This window comes from Grampus griseus (genome assembly GCF_964374135.1).
Source record: "Grampus griseus genome assembly, chromosome: 11".
Lineage (NCBI taxonomy): Eukaryota > Metazoa > Chordata > Mammalia > Artiodactyla > Delphinidae > Grampus > Grampus griseus.
In genome coordinates this window covers 21312453-21340278 of record NC_139005.1, presented here as the reverse complement: position 1 = coordinate 21340278, position 27826 = coordinate 21312453, and the positions used below count along the sequence as shown (strand labels likewise).

The 27826-nt window shown below is 37.9% G+C and overlaps 1 protein-coding gene across 4 annotated transcripts in view; it reads left to right on the top strand.

The window, feature by feature from the left end:
* ITPR2 (inositol 1,4,5-trisphosphate receptor type 2) overlaps positions 1-27826 on the top strand; it is a gene marked incomplete at its 5' end in the record, with an annotated part of 524405 nt that overhangs the window by 244643 nt on the left and 251936 nt on the right. For all 4 annotated transcript variants that reach the window (XM_082665011.1, XM_082665010.1, XM_082665012.1 and 1 more), the window contains 6 exons: positions 2852-2941; positions 3038-3163; positions 8005-8127; positions 8775-8975; positions 11287-11538; positions 12321-12446. In XM_082665011.1, coding sequence (XP_082521137.1) covers positions 2852-2941; positions 3038-3163; positions 8005-8127; positions 8775-8975; positions 11287-11538; positions 12321-12446 — 918 coding nt within the window. The remainder of the gene's footprint in view (positions 1-2851; positions 2942-3037; positions 3164-8004; positions 8128-8774; positions 8976-11286; positions 11539-12320; positions 12447-27826) is intronic.

The following is a 27826-nucleotide window of genomic DNA, read 5'->3' as shown; positions in this document are numbered from 1 at the left end:
TTTTCTTAAAACAAGACAGTTGCTTTTTTTGCAGGCCATTGTTTGAAAAATAGACTTAAATATATCTGCCAAAACTTTGCCTGTATCTCTGACTGATTTTTTTTAAGTTGACATATGTCAGAAAGATCTCCTTTCCACCTTAGGAGCTTTGTCAGTCTTTAGACTTGGTAGCATCTTAATCCTGGCTTGGAATACAAGGGTGGTTTTCTTTAATATTGCTTCTCTTCCAGAAAAAAAATGAATATGGCCTTTTTAAATTCAGCCTTCACCTTTGTGATCAGAAAAAGGAAATTTAATTATATGTCTAGCTTTGCGATTTCTATTTCTCATCAATAAATTATTTTTGGTATCAAATAGAAACGCTGTTTGTCTCATGCTCTGACCTCCAGCCTCTTCCATCTAAACAGTTTATATTTACGTGAGCCGCTTGGGCCCCTTCCCTCTTCTACACTGACTTCACTTACATATATAGCTTTACATTTTCTTCTACAACTTTTTCAGATTCACTTAATGTTTATTGTCTTGTAGACAATATCTCCCATTCTTTTTTCTCTTTTATTTACCTGGGGTGGAGATTGGATTGCTTTCATTTCTTTCCTAGGATTTATTAACATAGGTGATACAACCCTGGAAGGAAACAGTAACGGTTTGAATACTTGCAGTGTTTTTATTCTTTAATTTTTGCAGTTCCAGTTCCATTGAGTGAAAGAGATAAGGTGGTCAGAAAATCTTGGAGAGTATCCTGTCATAGTAAAACAAAGTGAGATTTAAAGCAAATGGTAGTGAGCCATAGAATCAGATGCCAAAGACAGTTCTAGTAATTGAGTCATTGACACATAAAAGAATTTTAATACAGTAGATTATTCTTTTGAGGAATTTAGTGGGGGTAGTAATCTATGCAAGACTACTTCCCAGAATGGGTGGTATCACAGAAAGTGCTTGGTTGGCCTCAACTTGGCCATATTTTCAGAGAGTTAAGAAAGAATCAGTAGAGGGTAGAAACTGTCCGTGCGCAAGAAACAGAGATGAAGCAGAGAGAAGAGGCAGGGGGAGATGGAATTTAAAAATCCGTGCTTCAAAAGTTCTTTTTCTCTGAGACATAGCAGGGAGGGTAGACGGTTTTGTAGATGATACTGGACATTTTCAGACGGAGAAGAGGCAATGTCATGTAGGGGAATTTCCTTATGCTCAGTAAAATGGGAGAAGAGTTACTTGCTAAGTGGAGTTCAGATTGGGAGCCTCCGTCTTGGACAGTATTTGCCTGGAGAGAAGTCACAGAGGAACACGGAGCTTACTGAGCAGTGGTGATGGTACCGCATGGGCCAAGTCACGCACCTGCTTGAAGCCTTCCATCAGAATTCTTTGACTAGCAAGGAAAATGTATATATTTTTCTTTCTTGGTTTGCATTAATTTTGTGATTTTTCATGGAACACAGTAGGAAAAACAGGGACAAATAAAATTTATCAATTGGCTTCACATATTTTTTACTTTTGCCTGAGCTTAGATTGGAGTCCCCTTTAACTGTGAGTCCAACACCTTCAATGTAGTCAGGACTTTAGGGTGTTTTTTAACCCACGTTGAACTTGACATTCATCCCAAGTGCAATTTTGTACCTGTTGTAAATCAGGGAGGTGGTCGGGCCCCACTCCATCTAATGGTCCACTTTTGCAACATGCTTTGTCAGTTCTTGTCATTTTCTACACACTGTTGTGCTTTTCTTTCTACAGTGCCTTTGGCTAAGGTGACTTCTTCGCCTAACAAGTGTACCCCTGCCCTTCCACACCCCTCTCATACTTAACTATGAGTATATGTACTTATAACTATGAGTATAAGTAGTTTTCATCTTTCAAGACCTTAGCTTAAATTTCCCCCCCTTCATAAAGCTGTCTAAAGCTATAACTAGCCTCTGTCTCTCTCTTTGAATAGTGAATTCTGCTCAGTTCAAATCTTTATTTTCATATTTCTCCCTGTTTTCTTAGGTAAACTGTAATTTTCTTGTGGGAAGGACCATATCTTCTATTTCTTTTATATCTATTCACCATTGCCTAGTACCAGAAGTGTATTAAGTCTTAATAAATGTTCAGGTATTAAATTGTTTGTAAGTGATGTTTTATTTTCATATGGTGACTCCAGTAGTTGATATTTAAAATATCTATCTCCCTGTATTTGTTTTTTTATTGTACTGCTACAGATAATGGTTGTTATATTGAAATGCTTTTGGTGTTTCAAGTCCTCTTAATAAGCTTTATTAATTTAAAATATTATTTTTAAATAAAGAAAAATTTTTTTTCATTTTCATGATTCTGTACATGGTTGGTTGGCCCCCAGTCATGACTCTTAAGGATGTCATGGTAACCTGTCAGAGAATTCTTGGGTTAAGGTGCTTTTTCCTCCCATCCCTGAAGTGTTTTAACATGTCATGTTATGATATGCTCCTTCAGTCTTTTTTTTTTTCCCTGAAGTTCATCCCTAATAATAAAATTATGCCTCCTATGCCCTGGATTTTTACTATTCCTTTTCCTGTAGGCAATATAAAGTCATGATATGTCTGATACATTTAGCATAAGGAAATAGACTGATAATGTTACTTGTAATACCCTTTCCTTTTAAACTTAATTCATTAATTATTAGTAATGCCATAGATCTTGTAATTGGTTGTTGTTGGGAAGTGGTCATTTTCATGACTCATTTAAGCCAAGGAGCTTTTTATGGGATAAAAAATACCAAGGAAACATTTAAGTTGAATAATTAATTCATCACAAAATAATTACAAGAAGTATTTCTTACAAAATAAATAAATTTATTACAAAGATATATAGGGCATAACATACATCTTCGTGTTTATTTTAGGACTCAAACATTTTAAGTCCAGTGCAAGATGGAACAAAGAAACCACAGATTGACAGCAATAAGAGCAACAACTACCGGATTGTAAAGGAGGTCAGATGTGAAATATTTCTATATGAGTTTATACTGGCATGGCAAAGAAGTTTTGTTCATTTATTATATTTAATGCTTTTCTTCTTCTTTGGAAAGATTTTGATTAGGCTAAGTAAACTCTGTATACAGAATAAAAAGTGTCGGAATCAACATCAACGGTTACTGAAAAATATGGGAGCCCATTCAGTGGTGTTAGACCTGCTGCAGATACCCTATGAAAAGGTAAGTTCTTAGGTACTGTTTTCCTTTTTAAATTTTGATACAATTTCAATATAGCAAGGTTACAAAGAATCTTTTTCCTTGAACTATTTGCAGGTAAGTTGCCAACCTGATGCCCTACCACCCCTGAGCCCTTTAGTGTATATTCCCTACAAGTATAACCAAGTAACAACCTTCCAGACCGGGAAAGAGCATCCCACTCTACTGCTACCTAATCCTCACATGCCATTCACATTTCTCCCATCGTCTCAATCATGTCCTGTTTGACAAAAAGATCCACTTCAGAAACAGGAGCTGTTCGGTGTTATGTGCATTTTAATCTCCTCATGCTGGAACTCTTTGACGTTGACACTTTTGAAGACAGACCAGCTATTTTGAAGACTGTCCCTTAATTTGGGTCATTTGATGTTTCCTCGTGATTCGATTCAGTTATGCATCTTTGGCAGGAACGTAACACTTAAGTTTTTCCCACCACTTCCTATCAGGCAGCATGCGATTTTGATTTGCCCCATGACCGGTGATGTTTACTTGGGTCAATTGATTAAGGTGGTGTCTGCCAGGATTATCACTGTGAAGTACTCAGTTTCCCTTTGTAACAAATATTTTGTGGCATGGTTCTTTGAAACTAAGTAAACATTCCATTTTTTTAAATCAAACTTTCAATTTATTCATTTATTTATTTTTATCAGTATGGACTTACAGATGCTCGTCTTATTCAATAGGTTATATTTGGTTTCTAGCACTGTTTATTTTGATTGTCCCAGATTTGGCCAATGGAGCCCCTTCAGGCCAGCTGACCTGTCCTCTAACATGGTCCCATCGTTCTTCGAGTAGTTCCTTGCTTTGTTGCACATTAAAATAGTCCAGGCTCCCTTGCATTTTTCTTGTTCCACCTCTGGAATTAGCCATTTATTCAGGAAGCCCCAGTTCCATTTGGGGGAGAACGGTATTTGGGAGAAAAATCCTGAGAACTAAATGTACTTATTGCTGTGGAGGTTTGCCCCTCCAGGCCCTTTAAGTAGACAAATCTAGAGAATATATGTGTGTGAATATAGTTATTCTCTTACTCCATCTCATCTTCCATCACCACTGCTGCCCATTCCTCCTTATGAATGGCCTCTGCACCTCACTCAGGCTCTGACCCCTCCACAAAGGTGGATGCCCTCTTCATCTCTCTTGGGCACCAATGTGCCATGCCAGGCCCCTCTCTGTGGATACCCTCCCCACTTGTACTTTTCACTTCTCATACTGGATTGCCCCCTGTCTGACTTAGTTATGTTTTAATATGTAAATTTATAAGGTGGTATAATTCAAACTAGGTTAGATAATGCAATGAAAGAATTACTGAAAAGCAAGAAAAAGTATTAAACCTTAAAAAAGGTATTAAAAAAGATATTTTCCAAATTATTATATCTTTGATATTGTAACATGGGCATTGGACATGTGATCAAGTCCCTTTTTCTACTATTTAGTATAACTGTAGTGTTGAGTATTTTACTACTACTTTGTGTTTTGCTGTTTTATTATTAATCATATTTTTATTGAAGTGTAATTCACTTATAATATTATATTAGTTTCTGGTGTACAACAGAGTGATTTGATACGTCTATACATCACAAAATGATGTGACCATACAAAGTTATTACAATATTATTGACTATATTCCCTATGCTGTATATTACATCCCTATGACTTGTTTATTTTATAACTGAAAGTTTGTACCTCTTAATCTCCCCCACCTAGTTTACTCATTCCCCCCGACGCCGGCAACCACTAGTTTGTTCTCTGTATCTATGAGTCTGTTTCTGTTTGGTTATGTTTGTTCATTTGTTTTCTCTTTTAGATTCCACATATAAGTGAAATCATACAGTATTTGTCTCTGTATGATTTATTTCACTTAGCATAATACCCTCTAGGTCCATCCATGTTGTCACAAATGGCAAGATTCCATTCCTTTATGGCTGAGTATTATTCCATTGTATATGTATATCACTTCTTCTTATTCCATTCATCTGTCAGTGGACACTTAGTTTGCTTTTGTATCTTGACTATTGTAAATAATGCTGTAGTGAACATGTGGGTGTACATATCTTTTTGAATTAGTGTTTTTGTTTTCTTCAGAAAAGTACTCGAAGTGGAATTGCTGGATCATATGATAGTTCTATTTTTAATTTTTGAGGAAACGTTATATACTGTCTTCTGTAGTGGCTACACCAATTTACATTTCCGCTAACAGTGCATACGGGTTCCCTTTTCTCCACATTCTCACCAACACTTGTTATTTGTTTTTGATAATAGCCTTTCTGACAGGTGTGAGGTGATATCTCACTGTGGTTTTGATTTGCACTTCCTTGATGATTAGTGATGTTGAGCATCTTTTCATGTGTCTGTTGGCCATCTGTATGTCTTCTTTGAAAAAATGTCTATTCAGTTCCTATGCCCATTTTTTAAATCAGGTTGTTTGTTTTTTTGATGTTCAATCATATGAGTTTTTTGGTATATTTTGTATATTAATCCCTTATTGGATATGTCATTTGCAAATGTCTTCTCCCATTCAATAGGTTGCCTTTTCATTTTGTTGATAGTTTCCTTTGCTGTGCAATAATTTTTTAGTTTGATTAGGTCCCACTTGTTTATTTTTGCTTTTGTTTCCCTTGCCTGAGGAGACATATCCAAAAAGTATTGCTGAGACCGATGTCAAAAAGTGTACTTCTCACATTTTCTTCTAGGAGTTTTATGGTTTCAGGTCTTAGATCTAAGTCCTTAATCCACTTTAAGTCTACTTTTGTATATGGTATGAGAAAGTAGTCCAGTTTGATTCTTTTGCATGGAGCTGTCCAGTTTTCCCAACACTGTTTATTGAAGAAGCTGCCTCTTCCCCATTGTGTATTCTTGCCTCCTTTGTCATTCCTTCCTGATGCATTTCTACCACTCTTCACCAGCCCAGAATGTCTAAATCAAGTGATTTTTACTTGCATCACCTAAAGCTTAAATAAAAGGTTGAAGAATTTTTCTACACATCACTGAAAATCACATACAATGTGGCATCCTCTCTCTCAGAGCTCATTCCTTGGTTAATTGACCATAGTTCTTGGGTTTATCTCTGGGCTCTCTGTTCTGTTCTGTTGATATATGTGTCTGTTTTTGTGCCAGTATCATACTATTTTGATCACTGTAGCTTTGTAATATAGTTTGATATCAGGGAGCATGATATCTCCAGCTTTGTTCTTCTTTCTCAAGATTGTTTTGACTATTCAGGGTCTTTTGTGGTTCCATATAAATGTTAGAATTATTTCTGGGAAAAATGCCATTGGGGTTTGCTCAGTTTTGGTACCTAGATTGTTCAGGAACAAACAAAAAAAAGCATAAGATGACAGTTTCAAAGAAACACCAATTCCAGTAGAACTGGCCCTGATGTCCTTCTGTGTGGCTGGCTTTTCTGTGGGAATTGGGTGTTCCTGCGGCTAAAGTTCCTTTGATGTCTTTTCACTATCCCTGGATTACACACATAAAGGAAAATGTTAGTAGATTTTGAAATAAAAACTTCCTATTTTCAAGATAGGAATGGAGTTTTCTGGACATATTTATTAGTCTGGTTAGTTCATCCCTATTTTCAATGTGAGGAAGTGAGTCTGTTAATGATCCGAGGCAGTTTATTTAGTTATAGATGGAATAAAATATAGACTCTCAGGTTAGGAAAAAAGAAAACATTAAATGCATTGAATATAAACTATTACTCAAAACATGAGTCCATTTTGTATATCTGACACTGACCACATGACCTACCCAGAAAAATTTTAGTTTGTTTCAGTGATATTGTTAAAAGACCACTTTTAAAAAGAGAACTTTGCATTCTTTGTGAGTTTTGAGCCTTAAGTTTCTTATTGAGATTCTTATTAGCAGTGAAGTACCTTATTGTAGGACTTTGGAAAATGACAGTGAATAAGGAAACAACTTAAGAGTGTGTGTGTTAAGAAAGAGGGGGACAAAGAGAGAGGGGAAAAGAGGAGGTCGGAAAGCGAAGAGAAAAAGGAAAAGAATGAGATGGAAAAAATAGACAAAGTAAGTCGCAAAAGGAGGGTGCACAGAGAGGGGAGAGGAGAGACTAGAGGTAAGGTCAGAACTATATATACAGAGAGAAATTTACAGAGTGGAGAAAAGAGGGCAAGTGAGTGGAGAGAAGAAAGAATGGGGGCAAAGCAGGAGGACAAGGGAGTGAGAGCAGGAGAGAAGGAGCAGAAGGGGCCAGAGGAGGAGGGATAGATGCCTCCTGGAAAAGTAGAAAGGGAGGAGTTGGAGAAAGAGGGGGATAGAGATGGTGGGGAAGGAGAAGAAACAGAAAACAAAAGGAACAGGAAGATCCAGGTACATGGAAACACTGGGAAAGATGGGAAATCCAAGAGAGGGGAGGAAAGAGAGGGATTGGAGGGTGCAGGACAGAAGGGAGCAGAACCCAGGAGAATGAGGGGGCCAGAGAGAGAGAAAGGGGGGACAACGGGGGTGTGGGGACAGAGGCAGGGGAGAAGAGACAGCTTTGTACGGAGATGGGAAATTGTAGTGGACAAGCAGGAAAGTTGGGGAGAATGAGAGATGGACCGTGAAACAAAAAGGGGGAGGAAAGAGTGGAGCAGAACAGATAGGAGGAGAATTAAGAGAAGGGGAGAGACATCTACAAAATGGGGAGGGTGGATGGGACGGGGTAACCGGGAGAGGGGTAGACACAGAAAGGGGAGCATAAAATAGTGGCATGGAGGAAAAAATGCATGTGCGAAAAAATATATTCTTTGATAATATTTTTGCTCCTGTGTGTTTCTCTGTATCACGTGCTACTCTTTAACTTCTAGAATGATGAAAAGATGAATGAAGTAATGAATCTGGCCCATACATTCCTGCAGAATTTCTGTCGGGGAAATCCACAGAATCAAGTTCTCCTCCATAAACATCTGAATTTGTTCTTAACCCCTGGTGTAAGTATTTGAGTGACTTCTAATATTTATAGTAAAGTGTCCATCTCATTCGTTTTAGCAACATTGATGGATAGAATTTTATTCATCTTCATCACCATATTTTTTAACTTGTAGGGGGTTCTCCTCCTAAAAGTGAATATCTTTTATTTCCATTAAGGAAACATTTAAAGAAACGTGAAAAATTACACAGATCTTACCTGCAGATGATAACTTCATTTACATGTACATAGTTTAATGTTAGGAAAAAGATGTGGTAGGACAAAGACTAACTCTTTGATGCCATTAATAAGTTAAATCTGGAAAACTCAAAGGTGGGGTTAAATCTGCTCTGTAAAACATGTATCAGCGAATACTAAGGAACAGCTACTTTTGAATAATACATAATTAAATTAATCTCAAGAATACTGTTGCCAACTTGTTGGCGTTTATAATAAGCTCCGTTTTCCAACTAAATTCCTTTGTGAGCTCAGTTTTTTTTTTTAAGTGCTGAATAATCTCAATGCACTTTGTAGAAGACTTGCACAGAAAACTCACTACAGTTTTGCATAAAATAGGAAACTAATCACGAGCTGCGCAATTGGTCTAAGTACTGTAGAATAGAAAATTGATCTTGTCAGAGTTACAAGGGCACATTCCTCTGTGTGTAGCTCCTTGAAGCAGAAACCATGCGGCACATCTTCATGAACAATTATCATCTGTGCAATGAAATTAGCGAGAGGGTTATCCAGCACTTCGTGCACTGCATTGAGACACACGGCCGCCACGTGGAGTACCTGAGATTTCTGCAGACGATTGTCAAAGCAGATGGTAAATATGTGAAGAAATGCCAGGATATGGTGATGACCGAGGTATGTTCTCAGTTTGTATTTTATCAGCTTCACATAAACAATATGCTCAAATATGGGTTTTCTGTTAATTTAACAATCCCCCAGCAACATAGGTTTGGAAAATAAATTAAGTACGACTACTTAAGCACAAATGTATTTTGCTTAGACCTAGGGAAGTAACGTATCATAAGTTGATGTTATAATTTTCTAGGAGTTTATTTTTTTTTTGATTCTTAATGAATTTGTGTATTTTAAATAATGGGTAAAATCCTATGAAAAGTTATAGATTATTTAGAATGAAAGTGATTAAATTTTATATTTTTAAGTTTCAGTATGTAACAATAATGGATTAAACTCTGCTTTTCAAGTGCCCTTATTACTCGGTTCCTGAAACATAGAATGGGTGTTCTTTGCTACTATTTACAGGGGGCTTTGAAGGGAATGAAACTAATGAATAGAAATTATCCATCAGTGATTCATTATATATGGAAACTTAGCTATTTAGAGTAAGTTAAAACTTTGAGAAAAGCAAATGGATGAAGTACTTCATTTATTTTGCCCTTTTCATTATGTTGTTTGTCATTGAGCAAGATTTATACAATGAATGAGTTACTCACTGGGAACCAAGTGATACTTTGGAGAATACTTTGAGCCTGTTTGGGTAAATCATTGCTCTGTGACCTAATGGTTCTCTAAAGGCCTGTATGGATTAGGCAGCTTTCAAACATGGCTACAAACAAGTTATATAGTAGATTATAGTGATTTGGGGGGATTTTCATAATGATGTACCTTAAATTTGAGAGTGGGAGTAGTTTCTATATTGGTACAATGTGAGTCCCTCTTGCTCCATAGAAATGTTAAAGTTAATTCAGCTGGAAGCCTTGAATTTTAAACATAAATTATTGTTATTAATATTTAAGGAGCATTTTAAACTTGTAAAATTTACCTCTTATCTCTATTTACATGAACATTAGCTCTTCATTGCCTAGAAATGTGAGAATTAATTTGATTTTGGAAAATCATCATGGAAAGACTTAAAATGGGAAAGCAGCACATAGTTAAGCCAGTCCTATGGCATTTATTAGGTGAAGCATTTCTGTGTGTAAAGAAGTATTTATAATATTATGTTAATATATAAATTTTTGACCCATATACATTCACTTTCAACAAAACTTTCAGTGTAAGCCAATTAATTGTCTTATCAATTCAAATAAAATAGAGAGAAAAATTACATAATCTGTGTTCTCCACCAGAATATTTCACATTGATGTCAGAAAATTGGTGCTGTAATAGACAGCAAGAATTGAGGCCTGCGCAGCTCCTGACCTGTCTGTGGTTTGGGGTTGCTATCTGCCTCATAAAGCAAAGTAGAGGGTTTGTCTTCTGGGAAGACAAAAGTCTTCTCTGCCAAAACCTCTTACATAGTTGGCCTTGGCACCTTCCAGGAATTGGAGGGCAGGGATTGCGACCTCTTGAGTCTGGGTTTTCAGTTGAGGTAGAGAGAGAAGACAGTGGTTATGAAGTCTGGAGTGGGGTGTAGTTACCTCCAGAACTCATCACTGTTAACTCAGCCTGGGCTTCACGAGAGTCAAAGTGGATTCCTCAATAAAATAATAATACAGTTTCCCCCCCAAAATAGACAAGGCATTACGGTGATTGAGCAATAAAATTACCACCTGCTGGAATTCTCCACTGAAGTTATATAAACAAAACAGGGAAGAAAATTTATGTCCTAAAAGCCCCTACATATTCATTCTTTGTCTCTCTCTCTCTTTTTTAAAAGTTGTCTTTTTCTCTTCATTTCTCCCATCTCTGCTTTTACCTCCATTCTCTACCGACATCCATGACACGTGGAATCTCCAAATTCTCGTAGAGTTGCATTTGGTTCAATGTACTTGCTTACTTATTCTGTCACTGTTGAAGGAGATGGGGATATTTTATTCTATAGTAAAATTAGACTTACGAGATTTCTCATGCTTGGCAATGGAGTCTGCCATTTGAAGTAGAAGGAAGTAAATTCATTGGAATATTTTGCAGGTTTAATTTCAGTGGGTGACTCACTGAACAGTTTACTGTCATCTGTGTCCTTAATTTTTGCCCCTCTCCATCTCTCCCATGTCTCTCCGACTGGTTTTGATAACATTCATAACTAATCACTTGACACATGCCTAGAATCTTTTTTACCATCCTGCCTTGGTGTAGTTCTGCATTTGCAGTGTTATCTATGTTTTTACAAAGAGATGCACGTATTTCCAGATAGACCAAGCCTTTGGAAATAACTGCAAGGATGAACATTTGGACTGCTATGTCGACTCTCTTGTTATCATTTCAGTTGATAAATGGGGGTGAAGATGTGCTGGTATTTTACAATGATAGAGCATCATTTCCCATCCTTCTCCATATGATGTGTTCAGAGAGGGACCGAGGGGACGAGAGTGGCCCCTTAGCCTACCACATCACCCTTGTGGAGTTGCTGGCAGCATGCACAGAGGGGAAAAATGTCTACACTGAAATCAAGTGCAATTCCCTTCTGCCCCTGGACGACATAGTGAGGGTGGTGACCCATGACGACTGCATCCCTGAGGTAAGCCTGGCAAAAGCTTAGTGGCTATAGAATTGTTAGTAATTTTTAATAAGTGCCGGAAGTCCTCCTACTATTATTTATAATGAGATAATGTATTTAGTGAAGGAATTGTACTTAGCTATACAATTAGGAACATTTAAAAGAGCATAAAAAGTTTACTCTTTTGTTCTACAAGGAACTATGAAAAAGGATAAACCTTTTTAAAGTATAGCCGCTATTAGTTTACTAGAAGCTACCATAGGAATTTCTAGGTATGACATTGTGATCAAACGGAAAAATTGACTTGTAACCTCTAGTATGTTCCTGAGCATAAAACAGATGCTTCATAAATAATTCACAGTCATCAATAGGAGAGGCTAGGATGGTACTGCAGGATCACTATCAGATTCTCTAGGTTTACCTTTGCTTTATGGAGTAGATGCATTCTTGGAAATATGGACACATTTTGCTTTATTCACACATCATCTTTTGCCCTCCGTTCTTGTTTGGCATGACGGCAGGGAAGAAACTCATTAGAAGCTGGTTGTTTGCCAACAAGATTAACGAGGCTTCCCAATCACTGGGCCCAGGGGAATGGAATACTAGGTCACGTGTTTACCCTGGGTCAGGGGGTGGAGTGTTTTAGTAAAAGAAAGGAGATGGGAATGCTCTCTGGGTACACCCAAAGTATACTATGATTTACTATAGGAAATAACACAGTTTCACATAACCATTCATAATAGATATTTGAAGATGAAGAATAAGGAAAAACTCACTCTCTTTTCTATTTGAAACTTGCTCAGGTTAAAATTGCTTATGTGAATTTTGTTAATCACTGTTACGTTGACACTGAAGTGGAAATGAAAGAAATCTACACAAGTAACCACATCTGGAAATTATTTGAGAGCTTCTTGGTGGATATGGCAAGGGTAAGTCACGCGTTGATCATTAAATACTACTTCCTGTTTAGTAAGGTCATTGATACATATTTTGACTAAACAGTATCAAGCATCTGGATGAAAACTTAGAATTAAACCGACTATGTTTAGATGTCATCTGTTACATTCAAAAAGTTGTGACTGAGTTTCATAAGACTGTGAGATTCAATGAGTTAATGTACTCAGAATGCCAGTACAGTGTATATGGCAGCAAGGTGTTCATTTTCACTTTTACAGCTGACCATATTGGCCTGTTAGTAAATGGAATTTTAGTAGCCTTTTTACATCGGTTAGAGATGATATTTGGCAGAGGTCAATTTGTATTCGACCTTGTATCATGAATGCAATTATAAACCAGAGATGGAAGAGATCTCACGAGGTCTTGGATACTGCTTTCGGGCAGGTAGGTACTTGCAGACTATTTAGGACCCAGCACTGCCCACTGTTGCCTATTCCACATTTTCTTTGGGAGTGTGCTCCAGTAATTGAATCGTCTGCTGCTTTCACTCATGTCAGTCAGAATACAGTCTGCTTTTTACTTTGAGTCCATTTTCTCATGTTTGGCTTTTTGGGGGGTTGGGGAGGACACATGGAGCTGGCTGGCATTTTCCAGATACTGTCTAGCATAGGTTTTTGCTCTGTTAATATCGAGTACATGAATGAACGAAGAAAGGAAGGAAGGAATCTTTGATAGATAGCACTTAATTTGAGTTAGTATATCTTAGCCCCTTTTTGCCTGCCGAATGATAATGTCCAGGGTGTATTATTTTACTTATTTTGTGGGGGGACGATCTTCTCATTTTCCCATTAAAATTATGGGACATAATGTTCAAATATGAGTTTCACTAATAGAAGATAGTGTATAGCTAACTCCTTAGACTTATATGACTTATGGTGGCCTGTCCCAGTCCTTTGGCTTCCTACATTCCTGAGTGCTGGTCGTTTACAGGGGCTTCACTTAGATGTATTGGAGGAGAGGGGTTAGTGAAGTCCACGTGGATGGGTGCCGATTGCTATCCGTTAGCTCACTGCCTTCCTACAATTCTTTCTGGAAGGAAGGAAGGCTAAAGGGATATAATAAAACATTAGCTGTAGATCCAGACATCCAAGAGCAATCTTAGATAATAGAATAAATCACATATTCCAGTCCAGGAACTCTTTTATTTAGTCAAGGCTCGCAGGTGGAATGTACTTATTTTGCCTTTGGTATGGGGTAGTATGAGTGAGCTCTGCTGTGTTCACGCATGTGTGAAACAAGGCAATCCTGTTTTATCTCATTTCTGTAGAGCTTAAAAGCCACTCGCTACCTTCCTCAGGTAGACCTGCACCTGTGGAGGAGTCATCCTGTTTTACACAGGACTTACATACCACTCATATTTACCCCTGTGACCTTGTGAAAGCCCTTGTAAGTGACTGGCCACAAGTATCTCCAGAGACCTTGGAGCAAAGGATGGTTTATATGCTGATGGCTGAGCTTTAAAACTGCACGTGCAGGAAGACATTAAAGAGATTACAGACTGATTTGCAGAGTTGCACAGTGCTATGGACTAAAGATAAGCTTGAAAAGACCAAGGTCACATTCTAGGCATCATGATCTGCAAAGCTGAAAGGATTTTTATTTTTAAACCAAAGAAGGCTTGATGATAACTGTCATTGATTATGCTACCTTGGAAACAGTCTTTTCCATTGATGTGTTTATTCATAAGGCTAAAGGGTATATATTCTTTTTTTTTTTAAAGTATGCATGTAGGGAGGATTTTTATTTTAGCTATTCAATATTTAAGTAGACATAGTGTTATTAGTATATAAAGGCTTTAAGGGAATTGCAAGTTTTCTTGGTCTATTCAATCATTATGTCTAACCACAACAGCTTAACTATACTGCAGAAGCATTTTTTTCTTTCCTTCTTGTTTCCCTCTGATTTATATTTTAAAGCAGCAACTCTCTTATCCCCTCACCGAGAATGACAAGGACTCACCCTTCCTACTTCAGGGAAGGGGCAGGAAACCTGACTTTTCCATATTGGGGATTTATCTTTCTCCCTGTGAAGACAGATTAAGGAGCCAACACACACTTTCAAATTCAAATACAAAAAAAATATGGTTAAAAAAGTGGAATGTGGCCTTTGAGGTGAATTTTCAGTTCAGTAGAACAGTAGCTCTCAAACTTTAGTGAGCAGCAGAATTATCTGCAGGATTTGTTAGAACACATGTTGCTGGGCCTCACTCCCATAGTTTCTGATTCAGTAGATGTGAGACTTGGCATTTTTAACAAGTTTTCAGGTGATGCTGAAGCTGCTGGTCCAGTGACCACACTTTGAGAATCACTGCAGTAGAGCAAGGTAGTCAGCAATAGGCATTTTAGAGTCATTAGCCAGACCAGAGTTCAAGTGTAGGTTCTGTCTCTTACTAGCTCAGTTATCCTGGGCAAGGGACTTAGCCCTCTGACCCTGAGTTTCCTTATTTGTCAAATACATACAATAATAACACATTCCTGGGCTTCCCTGGTGGCGCAGTGGTTGAGAGTCCGCCTGCCGATGCAGGGGACGTGGGTTCGTGTCCCGGTCCGGGAAGATCCCACATGCCGCGGAGCGACTAGGCCCGTGAGCCATGGCCGCTGAGCCTGCGCGTCCGGAGCCTGTGTTTCGCAGCGGGAGGGGCCGCAGCAGTGAGAGGCCCGCGTACCGCTAAAAAAAAAAAAAGTAAATAACACATTCCTTATGGCGTTACTGGGAGGCTTCAGTGAGATAATACGTATAGAGCTCTTAGCACATGCTCGGCACTTAGAGAGTTGGTGCCATCACCCATTTTATCCCTGTCATGGTTAACATCGCTGGTATTACAAGGTTATATGTAGCCTTTAAAGCAATTTCAAGTAGCTTCCCCAAGACCCGATAACAATGTTGAGGATAACCTAAAGGAGGCCCATCTTATGCAGGCAAGAGCCAGAAACCATGTTCGTGAAGCTGGACACACACAATAGTGACTTGATGTAGAGATGGACTAAATTCAGATATTACAGCAAAGTTATGAAATCCTGGAGCAACTGATTTACATCATTGAGACATGGTGAAGGTAATCTGGAGGAAAGGTATTTGGTCAATTGGACCTAAAGAATCGTAGGATCTTAGGGTTGAAAGAGACTGGCAGTCCTACCGTTCACAGTTTCTAGCACCTGCCTGTATATTTCCATTTCTAATGATCTCATTACTTTTTTGTGAGACAACTGATTTCATTACTGCGCAACTTGAATTGTTAGAAACCAAAACTGAACCAGATTTCTTTTTTAATTTTTAAATTTTATTTTATTCATTTTCTTATACAGCACGTTCTTATTAGTCATCAGTTTTATACACATCACTGTATACATGTCAGTCCCAATCGCCCAATTCATCACACCACCATCCCCACCCCCCTGCTGCTTTCCACCATTGGTGTCCATACGTTTGTTCTATACATCTGTGTCTCAAATTTCTGCCCTGCAAACCCGGTTCATCTGTACTATTTTTCTAGGTTCCACATATATGCGTTAATATATGATATTTGTTTTGCTCTTTCTGACTTACTTCACTCTGTATAACAGTCTCTAGATCCATCCATGTCTCAACAAATGACCCAATTTCGTTCCTTTTTAGGCTGAGTAATATTCCATTGTATATATGTACCACATCTTCTTTATCCATTCGTCTGTCAATGGGCATTTAGGTTGCTTCCATGACCTGCCTATTGTAAATAGTGCTGCAGTGAACATTGGGGTGCATGTGTCTTTTTGAATTATGGCTTTCTCTGGGTATATGCCCAGTAGTGGGATTGCTGGATCATATGGTAATTCTATTTTTAGTTTTTTAACAAACCTCCATACTGCTCTCTATAGTGGCTGTAACAGTTTACATTCCCACCAACAGTGCAAGAGGGTTCCCTTTTCTCCACACCCACTCCAGCATTTGTTGTTTGTAGATTTTCTGATGATGCCCATTCTATCTGGTGTGAGGTGATACCTCATTGTAGTTTTGATTTGCATTTCTCTAATAATTAGTGATGTTGAGCAGCTTTTCATGTGCCTCTTGGCCATCTGTATGTCTTCTTTACAGAAATGTCTATTTAGGTATGCTGCCCATTTTTGGATTGGGTTGTTTGGTTTTTTTTAATATTGAGCTGCATGAGCTGTTTATATATTTTGGAGATTAATCCTTTGTCAGTTCCTTCATTTGCAAATATTTTCTCCCATTCTGAGGGTTGTCTTTTCGTCTTGTTTATGGTTTCCTTTGCTGTGAAAAAGGTTTTAAGTTTCATTAGGTCCCATTTGTTTATTTTGGTTTTTATTTCCATTACTCTAGGAGGTGGATCAAAAAAGATCTTGCTATGATTTATGGCAAAGAGTGTTCTTCCTATGTATTCCTCTAAGAGTTTTATACTGTCTGGTCTTACATTTAGGTCTCGAATCCATTTTGAGTTTACTTTTGTGTATCGTGTTAGGGAGTGTTCTAATTTCATTCTTTTACATGTAGCTGTCCAATTTTCCCAGCACCACTTATTGAAGAGACTGTCTTTTCTCCATTGTATATCCTTGCCTCCTTTGTCATAGATTAGTTGACCATAGGTGCGTGGGTTTATCTCTGGGCTTTCTATCTTGTTCCATTGATCTATGATTCTGTGTTTGTGCCAGTACCATATTGTCTTGATTACTGTGGCTTTGTAGTATAGTCTGAAGTCAGGAAGTCTGATTCCTCCAGCTCTGTATTTTTCCCTCAAGACTGCTTTGGCTATTAGGGGTCTTTTGTGTCTCCATACAAATTTTAAGATTTTTTGTTCTAGTTCCGTAAAAAATGCCATTGGTAATTTGATAGGGATTGCATTGAATCTGTAGATTGCTTTGGGTAGTATAGTCATTTTCAGAATATTGAGTCTTCCAATCCAAGAACATGGTATATCTCTCCATCTGTTGGTATCATCCTTAATTTCTTTCATCAGTGTCTTATAGTTTTCTGCATACAGGTCTTTTGTCTTCCTAGGTTGGTTTATTCCTAGGTATTTTATTCTTTTTGTTGCAATGGTAAATGGGAGTGTTTCTCTTTCAGATTTTTCATCATTAGTGTATAGGAATGCAAGAGATTTCTGTGCATTAATTTTGTATCCTGCAACTTTACCATTGATTAGCTCTAGTATTTTTCTAGTGGCATCTTTAGGATTCTCTATGTATAGTATCATGTCATCTGCAAACAGTGACAGTTTTATTTCCTCTTTTCCAATTTGTGTTCCTTTTATTTCTTCTTCTTCTCTGATTGCCGTGGCTAGGACTTCCAAAACTATGTTGAATAATAGTGGTGAGAGTGGACATCCTTGTCTTTTTCCTGATCTTAGAGGAAATGCTTTCAATTTTTCACCATTGAGAATCACGTTTGCTGTGGGTTTGTCGTATATGGCCTTTATTATGTTGAAGTAGTTTCCCTCTATGCCCACTTTCTGGACAGTTTTTTATCATAAATGGGTGTTGAATTTTGTCGAAAGCTTTTTCTGCATCTATTGAGATGATCATATGGTTTTTATTCTTCAGTTTGTTAATATGGTGTATCACATTGATTGATTTGTGTATATTGAAGGATCCTTGCATCCCTGGGATAAATCCCACTTGATCATGGTGTATGATCTTTTTAGTGTTGTTGGATTCTGTTTACTAGTATTTTGTTGAGGAATTTTTCATCTATATTGATCAGTGATATTGGTCTGTAATTTTCTGTTTTTGTAGTATCTTTGTCTGGTTTTGGTATCAGGGTGATAGTGGCCTCATAGAATGAGTTTGGGAGTGTTCCTTCCTCTGCAATTTTTTGGAAGAGTTTGAGAAGAATGGGTGTTAGCTCTTCTCTAAATGTTTGATAGAATTCACCTGTGAAGCCATCTGGTCCTGGGCTTTTGTTTGTTGAAAGATTTTTAATCACATTTTCAATTTCATTACTTGCGATTGGTCTGTTCATATTTTCTATTTCTTCTTGTCAGTCTTGGAAGGTTATACCTTTCTAAGAATTTGTCCATTTCTTCCAGGTTGTCCATTTTATTGGCATAGAGTTGCTTGTAGTAGTCTCTTCGGATGCTTTGTATTTCTGCGTTGTCTTTTATAACTTCACCTTTTTCATTTCTAATTTTATTCGAGTCCTCTCCCTCTTTTTCTTGATGAGTCTGGCTAATGGTTTATCAATTTTGCTTATCTTCTCAAAGAACCAGTTTTTAGTTTTATTGGTCTTTGCTCTTGTTTTCTTTGTTTCCATTTCATTTATTTCTGATCTGATCTTTATGATTTCTTTCCTTCTGCTAACTTTGGATTTTGTTTGTTCTTCTTTCTCTAGTTCCTTTAGGTGTAAGTTTAGATTGTTTATTTGAGGTTTTTCTTGTTTCTTGAGGTAGGCTTGTATAGCTATAAACATCCCTCTTAGAACTGCTTTTGCTGCATCCCATAGGTTTTGGATCATCGTGTTTTCATTGTCATTTGTCTCTAGGTATTTTTTGATTTCTTCTTTGATTTCTTCAGTGATCTCTTGGTTATTTAGTAACGTATTGTTTAGCCTCCATGTGTTTGTGTTTTTTATGTTTTTTTCCTTGTAGTTGTTTTCTAATCTCATAGTGTTGTAATCAGAAAAGATGCTTGATATGATTTACATTTTCTTAAATTTACTGAGGCTTGATTTGTGACCCAAGATGTGATCTATCCTGGAGAATGTTCTGTGCGCATTTGGGAAGAAAGTGTAATCTGCTGTTTTAGATGGGATGTCCTATAAATATCAGTTAAGTCTATCTGGTCTATTGTCTCATTTAAAGCTTCTGTTTCCTTATTTATTTTCATTTTGGATGATCTGTCCATTGGTGTAAGTGAGATGTTAAAGTCCCCCACTACTATTGTGCTACTGTCGATTTCCTCTTTTATAGCTGTTAGCAGTTGCCTTATGTATTGAGGTTCTCCTATGTTGGGTGCATATATAATTGTTATATATTTTTCTTGGATTGATCCCTTGATCATTATGTGTCCTTCCTTGTCTCTTGTAACATTCTTTATTTTAAAGTCTATTTTATCTGATATGAGTATTCCTACTCCAGCTTTCTTTTGATTTCCATTTGCATGGAATATCTTTTTCCATCCCCTCACTTTCAGTCTGTATGTGTCCCTAGGTCTGAAGTGGGTCTCTTGTAGACAGCATATAGATGGGTCTTGTTTTTATATCCCTTCAGCAAGCCTGTGCCTTTTGGCTGGAGCATTTAATCCATTCACGTTTAAGGTAATTATCGATATGTATGTTCCTATGACCATTTACTTAATTGTTTTGGGTTTGTTTTTGTAGGTCCTCTTCTTCTCTTGTGTTTGCCACTTAGAGAAGTTCCTGTAGCATTTGTTTTAGAGGTGGTTTGGTGGTGCTGAATTCTCTTAGCCTTTGGTTATCTGTAAAGCTTTTGATTTCTGAATGAGATCCTTGCCGGGTAGAGTAATCTTGGTTGTAGTTTCTTCCCTTTCATCACTTTAAGTATATCATGCCACCGCCTTCTGGCTGTAGAGTTTCTGCTGAGAAATCAGTTGTTAACCTTATGGGAATTCCCTTGTATGTTATTTGTTGTTTTTCCCTTGCTGCTTTCAATAATTTTTCTTTGTCTTTAATATTTGCCAATTTGATTACTATGTGTCTTGGCATATTTCTCCTTGGGTTTATCCTGTGTGGGACTTGCTGCGTTTCCTGGACTTGTGTTGCTCTTTCCTTTCCCATGTTAGGGATGTTTTCGACTGTAATCTCTTCAAATATTTTCTCTGGTCCTTTCTCCTTCTGGGACCCCTATAATGCAAATGTTGTTGCGTTTACTGTTGCCCCAGAGGTCTCTTAGGCTTTCTTCATTTCTTTTCATTCTTTTTCTTTATTCTGTTCCGCAGCAGTGAATTCCACCATTCTGTCTTCCAGGTCACTTATCTGTTCTTTTGCCTCAGTTATTCTGCTATTGATTCCTTCTAGTGTAGTTTCATTTCAGTTATTGTGTTGTTCATCTCTGTTTGTTTGTTCTTTAATTCTTCTAGGTCTTTGTTAAACATTTGTTGCATCTTCTCTATCCTTGCCTCCATTCTTTTTCCGAGATCCTGGATCATCTTTACTATCATTATTGTGAATTCTTTTTCTGGAATGTTGCCTATCTCCACTTCATTTAGTTGTTTTTCTGGGGTTTTATCTTGTTCCTTCATCTGGTACATAGCCCTCTGCCTTTTCATCTTGTCTATCTTTCTGTGAATTTGGTTTCTCTCCACAGGCTGCAGGATTGTAGTTCTTCTTGCTTCTGCTGTCTGCCCTCTGGTGCATGAGGCTATCTAAAAGGCTTGTACATGTTTCCTAATGGGAGGGACCTGTGGTGGGTAGTGCTGGCTGTTTCTCTGGTGGGCAGATCTCAGTAAAACTTTAATCTGCTTGTCTGCTGATGGGTTGGGCTGAGTTCCCTCCCTGTTGGTTGTTTGGTCTGAGGCCACCCGACACTGGAACCTACCCGGGCTCTCTGGTGGGGCTAATGGTGGGCTCTTGGAGGGCTCACGCCAAGGAGTACTTCCCAGAACTTCTGCTGCCAGTGTCCTTGTACTCACTGTGAGACACAGCCACCCCTGGCCTCTGCAGGAGGCCCTCCAACACTAGCAGGTAGGTACGGTTCAGTCTCCCCTGGGGTCACTGCTCCTTCTCCTGGGTCCCGATGCGAACACTACTTTGTGTGTCCCCTCCAATAGTGGAGTCTGTGTTTCCCCCAGTCCTGTTGAAGTGCTGCAGTCAAATCCCACTAGCCCTCAAAGTCTGATTCTCTAGGAATTCCTCCTCCCGTTGCCAGACTCCCAGGTTGGGGAGCCTGTTGTGGGGCTCAGAACCTTCACTCCAATGGGTGGACTTATGTGGTATAAGTGCTCTCCAGTCTGTGAGTCACCCACCCAGCAGTTACGGGATTTGATTTTATGTGATTGCGCCCCTCCTCCCATCTCACTGTGGCTTCTCCTTTGTCTTTGGATGTGGGGTATCTTTTTTGGTGATTTCCAGTGTCTTTCTGTTGATGATTGTCCAGCAGCTAGTTGTGATTCTTGTGTTCTCACAAGAGGGAGTGAGAGCACATCCTTCTACTCCACCGTCTTGGTTCAGGGCCCCAGATTTTTATCTATTATAATTTTTACTTATTCTTTCCTTCTCTAGCAGCATAGAATGATTCCATTCAGGAAGAATGTGGGTGTTTACTATTCTCCTCGCTGATGATGTAGTTTGAAATGGCAAAATTATTCAACTTAAAGGAACTTAAGATCATCTAGGCTGACCTCCTAATTTTGCTCCTGAGTTCCAGAGAGATTAATTTCCTAGCATGGAGTGACTCGCCTGGCTAGTAACAGAGCTGGGAGGTCTGTGGCAGCCTATTTCAGGGGTCTTTCCACAATAGCTTCTCAAATGTGTCACGACAGTCCTCATGTCTCCCATTATTTTCTCCATGACTTTCAGTGGTTCCTCTTCTGTTAAGGCTTCTGGGCTCCTTGTTTTCAGTACAGTTTTGAGTTCTTTCTAATTTGTCAGTATTTTAAACATATGGCATTCGCGATGGAACCCAGTGCTTCAGGCAGGGTCCAGCCAGCACGAAGCAGATGATTATTTTAGTAGAAATTTGGAAAGCAATCCTATTTAGAAGGCAAATGAACTATTAATATGTAGTGGCCCTCGTACCACCTTCCGCCTTTCTCCTCATGTTTCTCAGGAGTCAGCACCACCAAGTTCTTTTTGTTTGCTCTTGGTAAAGCTCTCTAAAGAGTCCCCTTAATTAGTATCTTTTAGTTTCCTGTTTGTACCCCCTTGTCTGTTATCTTGGTAAGACCCATGTAAGAAAAGCTTTCTGAAAGACTGCCTTTAATGAACTAAATTTGTTTATTTTTAATTTTTATTAATTTTATTTATTTTTATTTGTTTATTTGCACTGGATTGTTTCACGTCCTTGCTCTATTCTGATTTTCTGACAGAGACTGCATCCATGTCCTGTAAATATACCAGGTTTAGATAGGCAGCAAAGCTGTTAGATACATGAAAGTTTGCCCTACTGTCCTTTAGAGCATTTAACGGCAGCCCACTTTGATCTCCGTGCCAGTGCAGCTAAAATTGGTGTTTGTAGGGCAGAAATGCTTTCCTTTGCCTTCATAACTGATTGTTGTTGCAAAGTCAGGGGATTTGAGTCATCATTAGAAAGCATTTGGGAGGGGGGCAGTGTTCAGTGTCAGACTCCCTTTTCTTTTGAAGATGTTCTCAATTTTGCTATCAATTTCAAGATTCTGTAATGGCCAGCAATACCCTAAATGATGTACTGGCAGATGAAATTAGACCGAGGGATAACTTAGAGACACACCTAACACATTGTCATGTCATTGCCCCATCAGTCATTGCTAAACAAGACAAATCAGAGTATTTCATTTCCAAAGAGATCACTTGAGCATTCTCTCCCTTTGTTTAGCTTACCAAATAGGTAGGAAATGGGAGTAAAGATAAATTTATATGTACTCTGAAACACACTTTCTAGGTTCTCTAATTTGATAGGATTGTGTAGGTTTTCTTTCCTTCATGAGTTGATTCCATTATTTTCTTCACTTTCTGAAGTTGAACGAGCCATCGAAAAGTCTCATTCTAAAGCCTTCTTTGAATATGCCCTTATTAGCTAACATTGCAGCCAAGTGAAGAGTGTAAATATTCTGTAAATATTATTTTGTGTGTAGCACCTTTCCCTCAGTTGTAATTCTGTTTTTCTCCTCAGTTTTCATGCTGAATTATACTGATGGTGCCCAGGTGGGATGAGCACTTGTTTGGCTCTTCTCGACTGATGATTGGTTGGCCCCTGTCCTGCCCTTCAAGTCAATTTCAGGTTTATCATAGTTGATTGATTCCTTCTTAAAACCTGTCCTCACTTGGCCCCCAGGATATCAGCCCTGCTCCCACCTCACTGGCCACTCCCTTTCAATCTCCTTTGCTGTTTCCTCCAAATCTTCCCAGCTTCTAAATATTGAAATGTGCCAGGCTTAAACCTTAGACTTGCTCCCTTCTCTGTCTACAGTCACTTGCTTGCTGATCTCATCCACTCTCCTAACTTTAATCCCACGCTGGTTGAAGCTTGGGTCCTTCCCCTGATAGTCTCACATATCTCGCTGCCCATGAGACATCTCCAGTTGGCTATCGAACCTCAGACTCTTCATTCACTTTCATGGCCCACTAAAATTAATTCCTTCTCAAGTCATTTGTATCTCAGTAAACGGCAGTTCCATCATTCAGTCTAGGCATTCGGGCATAAAAATCTTGGTGTCATCTGTAACTCTTATTTTCTTGCTCTTCAGTTTAATCCTTTAGCAAATTCTGCAAGCATTAACCTTAAAATATTCAAAATCTGACTACCTCTGAATACTTTGATCAGTGCCACCCTGCAACAAGGTACCATTAACTCTCATCTGGATAACTTCAGTAGCTTCATAACCTGTCTTCCCTGCTTCTACTCTTGCCCCCTCCCTTCATCATCTGTTCTCTATACAGCAGCTATAATGATTAAAAAAGAGGAAGAACTTTGATTTCAGGTCACTCCTCTGCTCAGATTCCTCACAGAGTAAAACCACTACATGATTGGGCTTTCCCCTGTCCAACAAACACCCCCATCCCCGCCCTTACTTCCCAGTGTGCTCTTGTTCTCCCCCTACCTAGCTCTCTGCTTCATCTGGTGGCCTCTTGCTGCTCCTCAGATATGGCAAACACACTCTCATCTCAGCATCTTTGCATCTGCCTGGGATGCTCTCATCCCCCAGGTACCCTCCATTCTCGTGACTTCTTTCAGGCCCTTGCCTAAAGTCTTCAGAGAGGCCTTGGCTGACTACCTGGTGTAAAGTAACAATGTCTTCCTTCCGTCCCTCTTTCATTTGCTTCATTTTATCCCCACCTGATGTGTTTATATGTATTTGTGCTTGTTTCTGCTGCAACAAAAGAAAGGCAGAGATTTTGTCTGTTTGGTTCACTGCTGCATAGCTGACCTAGAACAGCGTCTCAAACATAGTAGATACTCAGTATTTGTGTTATTATTTATGTATTTATTTAGGCTGCACCATGTGGCCCGCGGGATCCCAGTTTCCCAACCAGGGACTGAACCCGGGCCATGGCAGTGAAAGCCCTGAGTCCCAACCGGGGAATTCCCAGTATTTGTGGAATAAATAAATAAATATCATCTGAAGCTAAAAATATTTAAAAAGTGAATTTGAAAACAAATTGTGTGGTTTTAGCATAGAATTAAGTGGGCCTGTCAATGGAATGGAATAAATAGCCAGAAAAAGATTTTTCCTTATGTAAGATATTAAGATATAATAAAGAAATTATCACCTATTAGTAGGGAAATGATGGGTTATTTCCGGTGATCAGCAAACGTTTTCTGTGCAGATCTTGATAGTTTTTCAGGCTACTATCACAGCTCTTATAACAATTACTAAAGGAAAAGGAGTCATAGACAATATATAAATAAATAGATATGGCTAGATTTGACCCATGATAGTTTGCCTACCCCTGGATTATTAAATTAAAAATAATAAACTCCATTAGGGTTGTGACTTTTATATGTTTTGTTGTTCACTGATGGATCCCAGGTCCACAGAATGTCCTTGGCATGGAATATGGGCATTCAATAAAAATTGTTGATTTGAACTAAATCAAAATGACATTTGAAGACCCTGGCTATTTGAGGTGAAATGAACTCAGTTCATGTCCTCACATCATACATTAGCGTAAATTGCAATAGATTTTAGAGATAAATGTGAAATGATAAAAATGGTTGGAAGTGTAGGTGGATATTTGTCTGTCTTTGGATGAGAGAGTTATTTTTAAGCATAAGAGCAATAGATGAAATTAGCTAAGGAAAAAACATTTCACTATTTGAAAATTTAAAACTTAAGTATATAAAAACATCATAAAAATAAAAGAACATCAAAATAGAAAAAGTTACTCTACATTAAAAAAAGGCTAATAACCTTTATACAAAGAACATATAAATAGATAGATAGATAGATAAGAAAAGCACTATAACAATCTAATGATAAAATGAGCCAAATTCAGGCATTCATGGTTTATAGAGGAGGACATACAAGTAAATCCCTGAGAAAATAGTCAACTGTTAATAATTTTAAGAAAATAAAAAGGAAAATAAGATCTAATTTCTAACTGTCAAAGTTTAAGACTAAAAAGATAAAAGTAAAACGGTAATATTAAATGTCGGTTCACATACCTTGCTGATGAGAGTAAATTTATGCTCTTTTTGAAAAGCATTTTGGTAGTACATTAAAAAAAGCCTTCATACCTTTTTAATGTGTCAAGTAATTTACCTTCCAAGAATCTGTCCTTAGGAAATAATTAGAAATGATATCAAGGATTTATGGGCAAGGAAGTTCAACATACTTTTATAATAAAATACAGTAGGAAATAGTTTACATATTTAATAATAGAGAAATGGTTCAACAAATTATGATATATCTAAAAGATTTAAGTTATAGTATCACTGATTATTTTTTGAAGTTTTTTTTTTTTTTTTTTGCTGTACGCGGGCCCCTCACTGCTGTGGCCTCTCCCGTCGCGGAGCACAGGCTCTGGACGCGCAGGCTCAGCGGCCATGGCTCACGGGCCCAGCCGCTCCGCGGCATGTGGGATCTTCCCAGACTGGGGCACAAACCCGCATCCCCTGCATCGGCAGGCGGACTCTCAACCACTGTGCCACCAGGGAAACCCTGAAGATTTTTAATGATATGAGAAGTGCTAATGATTGAGTGATGAGTATTAAAAGGGGAATAAAAAAACCGCTTATCCAGAATTATTTCTATTATGTAAAATATATAGGAGCAAAAAGATTAGAAGAAAAGATTCCAAGATGTTAACCATGGTTTTGTTTGGATTTTACGATTATGGATAATTTTTGTTTTCCATTTTGTATTTTTCTATTTTTTACAGGGTTCCTACAGTTAATATTTTTCTTAACATCAATATATATTACCTTTTAAAAAATGAATTTAAAATTCTAAGAAAGTGTAGGCACAGATGACTCACATAAAAAGGAGATATTAAAAGCGAATGTTTGGAAAAGTTTTGGCCTCATAAATAAAGGAATGCAAATTAAAATAAATATGAGATATCACCTCAGATATTTATAAGAACATTTTTACTGCCTATGAGGAATAAAAAAATGATTTTTAAGATTTGTATTCCGTGGTCTGTATGATCAAAAGTATATTACTGGCGAGAGCTGCCCTATCCAGTAGGGTAGCAACTTGCCACATTTAAATTTAATTAGATAAAATAAAATTAAAAAAACCATTTCAAGTGCTGAATAAGCACATGTCTAGTGATTACTATCTTGGACAACCCAGATATAGAAGATTTCCATCATTGCCGAAAGTCCTCTTGGACAGGGCTGCTCCAGTGTATGTATGATAACTTATTTAACCCAATCTGTCATCTTTGGAAGAGTAACAGTCACTTTTAGAGCAGGAGAGAGACGGGACATCATATATACAAGGGGAGAAATCTCAGAAATAATTATATCTAGAAATTACGCTTAATGTTTATTTGTTCAACCAATAATTTTAAATACGTACTATGTGCTAAGGTACTGCATGTGCAGTGGGGACCAAGACAGAGCAGTTCCTGGTGTCTAGGGACTTACATTCTAATGGTGGAGACAGATTTTTACTTGCTCTTCCCCCAGAAACCTCCATGGCTATTTCTTCATTTCCTTTGGTTCTTTGTTAAAATGTTACCTTATACAGAGAAGTTCTCCAAGCAATTTAGATAAAATAGTAATCCTTCTTTGTACCTACTCCTCCTGCTGTATTGCCTGCACTACTTGCTTTTTATTTTTCTGAAAGTCTATTTATTTGCTCTATTTTTACCACTTATATGTTTGTTAATTTGTATATTGTGTGTCTCTTTTGATTAGAATCAGAGTTTCAGTAGAGTAGGGACTTTGTTTTGTTTGGTTCACTGTTCTAACTCCTAGTCTAATAGTTTTAATTTAACAATTTATGTCCCTAAGTGATAGTCCATGAAATTTTATAGGTGCGTAGTAAAATTCATCTGGAAGCAGAAAAGGACAGATATTTCAAAAGGTGATTTTTTTTTCTTGGAAAGGACAATGAAGGTAGACTTGTTTTTCCAGTGTAAAACACATTTCAAATTGAAAATCATTTCATTCTTATAGAATTGAATTAAAATACTTAAAAAATAATGATACGTGGAGCATACCAGAGATATGAGGAGAGATTTAAACAGTGATTAGTGATACACTATAAGATAAAATTCAAGTAACCTGAGAGTGAGGCAAGAAATTACTATTAAATCA